Source organism: Anolis carolinensis, chromosome 4, assembly GCF_035594765.1.
Source record: "Anolis carolinensis isolate JA03-04 chromosome 4, rAnoCar3.1.pri, whole genome shotgun sequence".
Lineage (NCBI taxonomy): Eukaryota > Metazoa > Chordata > Lepidosauria > Squamata > Dactyloidae > Anolis > Anolis carolinensis.
The window spans coordinates 79,094,291-79,106,487 of NC_085844.1; the positions used below are offsets into that span (position 1 = coordinate 79,094,291).

The 12,197-nt window shown below is 38.8% G+C and overlaps 1 protein-coding gene across 1 annotated transcript in view; it reads left to right on the top strand.

Moving 5' to 3' along the window:
* Positions 1–12,197, top strand: part of gmpr (guanosine monophosphate reductase) — a 46,681-nt gene that overhangs the window by 2,309 nt on the left and 32,175 nt on the right. Inside the window, exon 2 of the mRNA XM_003219755.4 lies at positions 8,960–9,079. Coding sequence (XP_003219803.2) covers positions 8,960–9,079 — 120 coding nt within the window. The remainder of the gene's footprint in view (positions 1–8,959; positions 9,080–12,197) is intronic.

The following is a 12,197-nucleotide window of genomic DNA, read 5'->3' on the forward strand; positions in this document are numbered from 1 at the left end:
GCAAAACGTTGGATAAGCGAGACTCTATATCTGCTGAATGTCCAGGGTGAGAGAAAGAACTCTTGTCTGTTTAAGACAACTGTGAATGTTGCAATTGGCCACTTTGATTAGCATTGATTAGCTTTACAGATTCAAAGCCTGGCTGCTTCCTGCCTGGGGGAATCCTTTGTTGCACTTGAGGAACCAACCTGGACACAGCTTATCATTTGAGAACACAGAAATGCTGGACCACTCTAACAACCACCATGTCAGACTACACAGAGAAGCCATTGAAATCCACAGGCAAGTGGACAATTTCAACTGAAAGGAGGAAACCATGAAAATGGACAAAATCTGGCTACCAGTATTTTAAAAAAGGTAAAGGTTTCCCTTGACGTTAAGTCCAGTCATGTCTGACTCTGTGGGTTGGTGCTCATCTCCATTTCTAAGCCGAAGAGCCGGCGTTGTCCGTAGACACCTTCAAGGTCATGTGGCCAGCATGACTGCATGGAGCACTTTTACCTTCCCGCCGGAGTGGTACCTATTGATCTACTCACATTTGCATGTTTTCGAACTGTTAGGTTGTAAGAAACTCTAAAATCAGGACAGTAAATAAAGAACAACGCTCAGAAAATGGGGGAATTCCAAATATGAAATAATCAGGGCCAGCTAACACCTCCCAACAAAGGATTCCCCAGGCAGGAAGCAGCCAGGTTTTGAAGCTGCAAGGCCATTAAATGCTAATCAACACTTGCCTCAAACAGACAAGAGTTCTTTCTCCCACCCTGGACATGCCACAGATATATAAACCCAACTTTCCTGGTTTCCAGCAGACCTCACACCTCTGAGGATGCCTGCCGTAGATTTGGGCGAAACGTCTGAAGAGAATGCTTCTGGAACATGGCCATGCAGCCTGGAAAACTCACAGCAACCCAGTGTAGATCCAGCCTCTCATGATTTCTCACCTTCTTATCAGCAGATATAATTGTTTATGTGTTTTCAGGTCATCTGTCAATGTATGGCAAGCCCATGAATTTCATAGGGTTTTCTTAGGCAGGGAATACTCAGGCCCCTTCTACACAACAACAACAACAACAACAACAACAACTTTATTTTTATATGCTGCCCCCATATCCCCGAGGAAACTCAGAGCAGCTTACATGAGGACAAAGCCCAATCAGCATCATAACATCATAAAATAGACAGTTTAAAACACACTGCCATATAATGCAGAGTATCAAAGCAGACGATGTGGATTTTATACAGCCGTGTAGAAGGGACCATTGCTTCTAGCACTTTGTATTTATTTGGAAGGTTCCATCTGAAGACTAACATTGCAAATTCTGCTTAGCTTTCAAGATCAGCCTATAGGGCAGAGCTTTCCAAACCTTTCATGTTGGCGACATACCTTTTATGCATTCATCATTTTGTGACACAGTAAATTCGGGGCCCTTCCTCAACAGCCATATTATCCAGAATATCAAGGCAGGAAATCCCACAATATCTGCTTTGAACTGGGTCATCTGAGTCCACACAGCCATACATTCCAGGATTTTCTGCTTTGATATTCCGGGTTATATGGCTGTGTGGAAGGGTCTTCAGTTTTGCTAGCAAACTAGGTTAAACCCAACTCCTTAGAAGAGACATGGACACATGCATAAATTACAATAACAGAATGTGTAGGGAGGGATGTAACATATCTTGTGAAAACCTTTCATTTATATTTTAAACAAATACGACATATTGCTTATTTCATGTAGACTTATATTCATGCGATGCACATACACATTGCAGCCAACACACTAATGTGTCAGTTTGGAAAACTCTCCTTGAGGATATTGAGGCTGGAGGTTTGATTTATGTATATTAATTTATCATACCTCACTCTCTAATATTTACATGAATTCTCTTCTTTTTGTACTCAGTCCTTTTCTGATCATCCAAACCAATTTTCTTTAGTTGCAGAAAATCCATAAAGGACTTCCAGTCTCTCTTCTTTAAAAGTCACTAATGGTTTATCCCCAGACTAGCAAATCAATTTATCCATTAGTGTTTGCTTTATGTCAACAACAATGGCAGGCCCGTGGTTTCTTTGAGTGGGGCAGAGCAGGTAATATTAGAGAGGAGTGACAAAGTGAGAGGGCAAGGCAGGTCACCTGCAATGAATAAATAAATGCAACACAAATACGCAGTAATATGTTGAACTTTTATGATCTGGCAAGCAAGTAAAAAAAAAAACTTCTTTCTCCAAGTATAGTAGAGTCTCACTTATCCAAGCTAAACGGGCCAGCAGAAGCTTGTATAAGCGAATATCTTGGATAATAAGGAGGGATTAAGGAAAAGCCTATTAAACATCAAATTAGGTTATGATTTTTACAAATTAAGCACCACAACATCATGTTTTACAACAAATTTGACAGAAACAGCAGTTCAATACGCAGTAATGTTATTTTGTAATTACTGTATTTACAAATTTAGCACCAAAATATCATGATATATTGAAAACATTGACTACAAAAATGGCTTGGATAATCCAGAAACTTGGATAAGCGAGGCTTCGATAAGTGAGACTCTACTGTAGTATTAACTGTTAGCTGGATGTGGTATGTATGTAGTATATTAGATGTAATATTAATTGTGCATTGCTACTATAGTGTGTTCCTTGGTTTCTGCTGGGATTTGGTTACATGACCCCCATTGATACCAAAATACATAAATGCTCCCATCTCATTAAAAGTAAAGATCAAGGTTTTCCCCTGATATTAAGTCTAGAATTGTCCGACTCTGGAGGTTGGTGCTCATCTCCATTTCTAAGCTAAAGAGTCGGCGTTGTCCGTAGACGCCCTCCAAGGTCATATGGTCGGCATGACTGCATGGAGCGCCGTTACTGTCCTGCTGGAGTGGTACCTATTGATCTACTCACATTTGCATGTTTTTGAACTGCTAGATTGGCAGAAGCTGGGGTTAACAGTGGGAGCTCACCCCTCTCTGCATATACGAACTGTCGACCTTTCAGTCAGCAAGTTCAGCAGCTCAACTGTTTAACCCGCTGTGCCATTACCGTATATAAAATAACATTGTAAAATGGTACTCCTTATATAAAATGGCAAAAATTCTGGATATTTTCAAATATTTTCAAGCGTGGGTGGCTGAATCTATGGGCGAAGAATGCGTGGATACAGAGAACTGGCTGTATAGGAATTTCAGTACAGAACATAAATACCTTACGTTTTTGCTATTGAAGGCATTCATGAATGTGAGGTATACATACCTCACAATCTCTGAGGATGCCTGCCATAGATGTGGGCAAAACATCAGGAGAAAACATCAGGTTCTGGAACATGGCCATACAGCCTGGAAAACACACAACAACCCTCTTAAGTTTTTGTTACACTTCTATTCCATTTTTATATCTGTATTGAAAAGGACCCTGAAAATCCCGTGTTTAAACATAACAAAGGATGGGGACGTATTCAAAAATTGGGACTGACTGGCTTTGAAAAACGTGGACTCGTAGGGAGGCGTCTAGATGTGTTTAAAATTATGCCTAGCACAGAAATAATGGGTAGGCCTCCGCTAATATTTGCACCCGGGATTGCTTGCAAGAAAACTGAATAATGGGAGATCACACCAAAAAAAGAAAAGGATTTTCACTTAGGATATACAGTAGATAAAGGAATTTACTGCCACCAGATATGGTAATGGTTGCTAACTTGGAGGCCTTTAAGAAGTCAATTTGACAAAAAATAATCAATGGCTATTAGATAATATAGCCATAAAATGGCTTCTAGTACCGTTGGCACTGTTGTTGTTGTTGTTGTTGTTGTTATTCACATCTTCCCCCCTCCTCCATTTCCTCTCCAAATGTATGTGGCACTTGACAATAAACCAAGCCACGGGCATGTAGTCTAAAATGTGTGTGCGCGCGCACTCAAAAGGAAGAAGGAACAATCAGATTGATAGGTTGTTGATCTAGTTTGTCCTTTAGATCAGCAGTGCTCTTGTGTTTCCTTACTCACAACATAATTATTTTGTATTAGCCACAAAAGGCCTTGGTTGGCTGCCAGTGCAAGTACATTTCCTCTGTTGTTTTCAATTCCTGCCATCTTGTTGCTTGTTTGAATAATTATACACGAGATCTATAATTCCATGATTGAAGGATATATGGAGATGTTTTCTCAGCTTGAACAGCAGCCATTATTATTCCGAAATGTATTTTCAAGGGAAGACTGCAGGTTTATCTCTTTGTAACTAGAATAATATTGTTAGAAGCACCTCTGGAATGTGGCCTGATAATAGCTATTAATGCAGAAAGGTTATCTTGACCCAATGGATGACATACCTATCGTCTTGGGAGCAACATTTCAATAATAAGGGGCACTTTAGCATTGTATCATAAGGACTCAAGATGACTTAAAATTAGCCAAAAATATTTTTTACATAGTTAAATTAGCTTTAATTAAAAACTTGCCTTAAACACCTTTGAGTATAATTTACATAAGTTAATGTTAAATTAATTCACATTAATATTTATGTTATGTTTGCTTTAAATAAAGGCAGAAGGTACTATGAGTTGGGAGAAATACCCAATCATAGAGTAACAGGAAGACTTCTTTGCCCATCACAAGCTATTGAGCTTTTGGTAAATTTGAGCCTTACCCATCCATCCTTAATGTGGCTTCAAGGGAGGGATTATGTGGCTTTCTAGATGTAGAACTGCAAATCCCACCAGATGCAGAAGAATAGCCAGTGGTGAGGCTGTTGAAACAACTTCAGCAATGACTAGAATCAAACACATGGCCCGCAGGCCAAATCCAACCCTCCATATCATTTTATATGGACCACAAAGCTTTTAATACAAAGGCAAAGACATTTATACAGTTTTAAAATTATAAAAGCTTATGTGGGCCTCCGTGAAAATGAGTTTGAAACCCCTGATCTAGAGGGATATATAGTTCCCATTCCTTACTGTTGTTAAAGGCTTTGGAGTTGACCCTGACCTAAGATGACCCTAAATCATCCTTATCACAGGATTTTCTTGGAAAGATTTATTCAGAAGAGATTTGTTACTGCCTTTCTCTAGAGCTGAGAGTGCATGACTTGTCCCGGGTCATCTAATGGGTTTCCATGGCTGAGCAGGAATTCGGACTCTGATTTCCTTGAGTCCAAATCACCACACAAACCTCACTTAACTTGTATCCACCCAAACCTGGAATTATAATATGCAATGGAATGTTTGGACTACATGTAAAATACACCTGAGAACTAGGGTTGACTGCAATTTTCTGCAAAACAAGACAAATACTTGTTTATTTTGTCATGAAGCAGCTGTTGAATTGCATCTCCAAGCATTTCTCACCACTGTCTTTGCTAGTAACTAGAAACTACAATCCAATAACATTCAGAGGACTCTGCATCATTCCCAGATTTCATTTACTGCTTTTCTTCTCAATGGCCAGAATAGGTAAAGGTAAAGGTTTTCCTTGACATTAAGTCTAGTTGTGTCTGACTCTGGGGGTTGGTGCTCATCTCCATTTCTAAGGCGAGGAGCCGGCGTAGTCAGTAGATGCCTCCAAGGTCATGATTGCATGGAGCGCCGTTACCTTCCCACTGGAGCTACTCACATTTGCATGTTTTCGAACTGCTAGGTTGGCAGAAACTGGGGCTAACAACGGGAGCTCCCCGGAATCGAACCGCCGACCTTTCGGTCAGCAAGTTCAGCAGCTCAGCGGTTTAACACACTACACCATTGGGGGCTCCATGGCCAGAATAACAATCCTTATTATTGATCCAACATTCCTTATCATTGACTGCTCCTGCTAGTGATGTTCAGACTTGCAATCTTAACATTTGGAGGGACATGTGAATTTCACCCTGGTGTAATAGTTGGAGTTGCCATTAAATGCCAGTAAAGAATCGAGCCCTACATATTTACTTGAGAGTATACTCTACTGAACCACTTCGGATTTATTTCCAAACAAGTTGTTGGAAGGATGGAAAAATTAGCAGATTTGACCACTAGTTGGGAGTGACCTAGTGGGGCTGTCCCAGAAAAGCGTTCGGAAACTTGAACCGGTTCAAAGGTCAGAGGCTAAATTGCTTATGGGGGCAGGATATATGGAAAGCACTACTCCGCTCCTGAAGCAGCTGTACTGGCTCCCAGTTTGTTTCCGGGCGCAATTCAAGGTGCTGGCTTTAGTCTATAAAGCCCTAAACGATTCAGGCCCAGCCTACTTGAGGGACAGTATCTCATCCTACCAGCCCACACAATCCCTGAGATCATCAGGAGAGGCCCTTCTCTCAGTCCCATTGCCTTTTCTCAGTCCCACAAGCGTGTTTGGTGGGAACGAGAGAGGGCCTTCTCGGTGGTGGTCCTGTGACTCTGTATCTCTGTTCTCAAAGAGGTGCGATCGGCCCCCTCTGTGTTGGCTTTTCGCACCCAGGTCAAAACCTTTCTGTGGAAGCAGGCCTTTCCTGACAACCTATAATAGGAAATGACCAGGGTATGACATATCAATGAAGGATATGTCGGACCTGGCAACGAAGTGGAGTGTTAGGATTTTTAGTATAAATTTTTAGGGATGACCTCAGTGGCCTCTGAGGGAATTTTAGTGGTACATGTTGTATTTATTAAGTTTGTCGTATATGGTTTATGTAATGCGTTATTTGTTTATCTGTTTATTTTTGCTTTTGTGTTACGTAATTTCTGTTGTTTTAACTATTGTTTGCTGCTTTGAGCCCCACCCATGGGAGAAAAGCGGGAGAAAATAATAATAATAATAATAATAATAATAATAATAATAATAATAATAATTCGAACCAATGCCATCAAAGCCAAAATTGAAAAGTCGACAACAGATCCCAAATGTAGACTCTCCAAGGAAGCAGATGAAACAATAGATCACATCCATTGCAAGAAGATCGCACAGACAGACTACAAGCAGAGATATAACACCGTTGCTCAGATGATTAATTGGAACTTGTGCCACAAATACCATCTGCCTGCGATAAAGAACTGGTGGGATCACAAGCCAGAAAAAGTTATAGAGAATGAATATGATACTCTGGGACTTCTGAATTCAGACAGACTGAGTTCAGGAGCACAATACTCCTGACCTCACGATCATGTTAAAAGACAAAGTATGGATTGTTGATGTTGCAATCCCAGGTGACAGCAGGATTGAGGAGAAACAACTGGAAAAGATGACACGATATGAGGATTTAAAGATCGAATTGCAAAGACCCTGGCACAAGCCAGTCAAGGTGGTCCCAGTGGTGATCGGCACACTGGGTGCAGTGCCTAAAGACTGCATTTAAACACAATCGGCGCTGACAAAATTACCACCTGCTAGCTGCAGAAGGCCACCTTACTGGGATCTGCATGCATTATTCGCTGGTACATCACACTTGGGAAGTGTCTGACATGTGACCCAATACAACAGCCAGCAGAGTGTCTGCTGTGGACTCATCTTGTTGTGTTTCAAATAATAATAATAATAATAATAATAATAATAATAATAATAATAATAATAATAATAATAATAATAATAATAATGCTGCGAGATTTGGTTCCACTTCAAGGTACAAGGTCCATATCCTTAATGTGTGTAATTGGGTTATATGTTGTGCTCATGACTGACTGTACAATCTGTCTTACCCTGTTCTGGTCAAAGGATTTTTTCACCCAAGGGTCATCTTGTTGCCTAGTTTGGCACTTCTATCTACAGCTTATTTTCACAAACCATCTCATAATAATGGTAATTGTATTAATGTAGGAGAATCATAGTCAGACAAGTCACAGATAATATTATGTCTATCTCATGACTATGCTGCTGTTCTGGGGAGGTGGGATAAAAACCAGCTATTGGTTATTTGTGTGCTTTAATCTATGTAAGATTCATATCCTCGTAATCTATATCAGAAACCGCATATTCATGTCTTATTCATATTATCCATGACTATGATTCTTCTACATATTCTCTGCTATTTAACATTATGATTTGTAAAGCGGTATTTATACATAACCATAGTCGGTAATGCCAAATCAGGCAGATTTGTTTGCAGGCAGATTTATCTTTTAGATGTACAGTAGAGTCTCACTTATCCAACATTCGCTTATCCAATGTTCTGGATTATCCAACACCGTCTACCTCCCATCCGGATCCACGGCTGTTTCTCTAGGCAGCAAAGACTGAACTTTTTATGCATTTAATTTCTGACAATATTGTTATTGTAAGTACATTTTTTGCAATTCTACCATTATTTGTAGTCAATTTGTTAGTAGCCAATGTTTTTGTAGTCAATGTTTTCAATACATTGTGATGCTTTGGTGCTAAATTCATAAATAAAGGAATTACTACATAAGGTTACCCTGTATTGAACAGGTTTTTTGTCGATTTGTTGTAAAACATGATGCTTTTTGTGCTTAATTTTTAAATCATAACATAATTTGACATTTAATAAGCTTTTCCTTAATCCCTCCTTATTATCCAATTTTCTGCTGGCCCGTTTATGTTGGATAAGTGAGACTCTACTGTATGTGGCAAGATTGGGTTCAGCCATTATAGTATTATATTTGAAAATGGCTAGTGACTATGTGAAAGGGGCTAGTGAGGCCACAGAAAAGCATTCTGGTTTCTTTAAATTTTGAGTTGGAAGAATAAACCTGGTTAGGATACTGGTTCTTGCTTGTGAAAAAGGAGGCCCAGAATTTGATGGCATGTATTGTTCATTTGGCAAAAAATCATATTCTGTTTTTCAGTATACTGTACTGAATGGAGGCAGAGAAACAGCACTGATACAAAATACAGTAATAAAGCAGTTTCAAAACCAACATTTAATTAGAATTGCTTTCTTTTTGTTGTTTATATTTCTTGTCTTAGGCTTCTATTTTGTATTTATGGAGGTTTTTTTGTCACTAAATGCTGTATAATAGCTGTTACCTTTGCTGGTATGGTTAATGCATTCCATTTCTTTACAGGTTGACCTTATGCGCACCTTCACATTCCGAAACTCCAAGCAAATCTACACAGGGATCCCCATTATTGTAGCAAACATGGACACTGTGGGCACTTTTGAAATGGCACGAGTTATGACTAAAGTAAGTGGCTTTTATTTTGTCTTCTCTGATAAAGAAACAAAACCACAAAATGAAATAACACCACCAGAATAATTAGAAGCAGGAGTGGCCACTCTGGAGGGGCAATTTTTGCTCTTGTGCTGCCCTGCGGATCACAATGTCACATTTTGGGTTCACGGGAGTGATGTCATGTTACGTTTGGCCATCAATTTGGGCAATTATCACCCATTATTTAAAACTGCAAAGAGGTTTTGAAGACTGGGCTGAGGTTCTGGGGTTGGGAGGAGCACACTGCTGCTTCTGTGGCTGTTTTGAGTCTATGATGAGTTTTCTGGCAATAATCTTGCATGAAAATTGGCAGGAAAAATATTTTAAAATGTTTGCAAAGATTGGAGAGCTTAAGCGGGGTTCACGGCTTGCATAGAATCTACTGAATCTGAGCTGTTCCATTGTCTCTAATACAGCTAACATGGATTAAAATAGTTTTAGGTTCCCCTCTTAAGATTTGTGAACAAGGGTTAAACCCTTGTGCTGGCTGAACTGCTGACCTGAAGGCTGGGTTGCTGACTTGAAGGTTGCTGGTTCAAATCCACGAGACAGGGTGAGCTCCTGTCTGTCATCTCTAGCTTGCGGGGACATGAGAAAGCCTCCCAGCTAACACATCACCTGGGCAACATCTCTGTAGACGGCCAAATTTCTCACACCAGAAGCAACTTGCAGTGTGTTCTCAAGTCGCTTCTGACACGATTAAAAAATCATCAACAGGTGAAGCATGATCAAGGCAGACTTAAATATTTTTAAATATCATTTCACCATCCTAACTGAGGTCACTACATCTTGAAACTTGTTGAAACTTTTCTTCTGTCATATCCAGAATGACTCAATTGTTATGATGTCCTCCCAAAGAGTCCTTCATACTGTGGATAAGAATCTCAACAGATTTCTCATTGCCTTAACAAGATTATTTGAGGGAAGCCTTGATACTTTAAAAGAGTTTGGGAATAAGTATCACTAGAATGATCATGGTTATGGCAAAATATATCTAGTTGTCAAATATATTGGCTAGTATCCTGGTGGTTAGTTCCAACTAGAGTTAGGCCCATTTAAACTGGTTTTGCATGATGTGTCTGTTGGTAAATTCCTTTAATTAAGTGGATCGGCAGTGGTCAGGAGTAACAGGATTTAGGTTATGATATGTATGCGATACATAGAAATACATAGGTTGAGACCCTGCAACAAGGAAATGCAGCATACAGTAGAGTCTCACTTATCCAACGTTCTGGATTATCCAACACATTTTTGTAGTCAATGTTTTCAATGCATTGTGATATTTTGGTGCTAAATTCGTAAATACAGTAATTACTACATAGCATTAATGTGTAATGAACTACTTTTTCTGTCAAATTTGTTGTATAACATAATGTTTTTGTGCTTAATTTATAAAATCATAACCTATTTTGATGTTTAATAGGCTTTTTCTTAATCTCTCCTTATTATCTAACATATCCGCTTATCCAACATTCTGCCAGCCCGTTTATGTTGGATAAGTGAGACTCTACTGTACTTTTATGCTCACAGTCTTAAGCCTCAGTTGCACTATGACACTTTGTTATACAATTGTGATTTTGCAAAATTAAATGCCCATAGTGCATTCATATGTGATCTGCACTCATGCAATCATTGCATGCTGTGCAGTGATGTGCAAGAAGCAATGCACTATTATATGCATTATGCTGCATTCATTATAATTCACTGCATACAGCTGCATATACTTTATCAACTACCTCATGTTTACAAAATTCACTTAGTGCACTTTGCCCAGTTTGTTTTTATGACTTTTATTTTCGTGTTTAAATCATGTTTTATTAATGCTCGCCATTTTATCCTCATATGTTAATGTTTAAAATTTTATATCTGTGCTTGGTCTTGTTATTTGATGTGATTTATGTTATTGTTTTTATCTGGGCTTGACCCCATGTAAGCCGCCCTGAGTCCCCTCGGGGATATGGAGGCGAGGTATAAAAAAGTTGTTGTTGTTATTATCATCATCATCATCATCATTATTATGTGGCAGCCAAAAATATCCAACTGCTTATGTAAGGCAACTTATGCATGTATAAGACATTAGCAGGATGCTAGATGTGTGTGCACATGTGCGTGTGGACACTTATAAAATGCAGGTTTCTTGCTCTGATTCTTATCACATAAAAACATCCACACCTACTCATACAACCAATATCATCCTAGCTGTTGGGAAGGTCACTGTTTCATTTATTTTGGACATGCTCTCTCATTGTGATTCTTTTGTAAGATGTGGAAGCAATAGCTATGCCACATCATCCAAAAATAGTACTCCTGACATATCTAAAGAATGATGATTTTGAATTAGTTTACTATCTTTTAACTGCTGCAAAATGTGAATAGCTTCCTATTGGACATGTGTGATTACCATTCTCAATGGATTGGTATCACTCATGGCCATCTTTTAGTTCCTACCATTGCTACATAAATCTATCCTTGTTGCAGCTGGCTGGGTTTTAAAGTGGATTATAGAATGAGTTTGGAAAACAAATATAGTCACAACATGGGAACTATGTGTTTGATGTAGGATCTCGAACTGCATTTATTCCAGAGCTGTAGTGTCCTCATATATTTCATTATTACAGAGATATGTGTCCATATCTCTTAAAAGAGGATGGTTTAACCTCTGGTTTGTTAGTAAAACTGAATTACTGTTTTGCAAAATGATACATGACTGAAAAATGTATTACCAATGTGAAATGTTTGGAAAATTCTGATTTATTCCTTCAATTTATATCTTGCATTTTGGGCTGAAGGTCCCTAAGGTAGCTAACATTCATTCAAATACAATACAATATAACACAACACTATGTAACACGATTTTTGTTGCTGAGTTATACATATAATTTCATAATTGGAAAAAGTTAGAAAACATGGGAAAAGTTTATTAAACTGCAAAAACTTTGTTTTTGTGGGACATCCTGCAGCACATTTTGCTATAGTTTTTCAATTAATATCTCAGAGTTTCAACCAATTCAACATACGGTAGTTTGTGGCAGCCACAAAAACGACATTTCTGGAGTATAACAATTACTTTCAAAGTAAGTACCGTCCAATT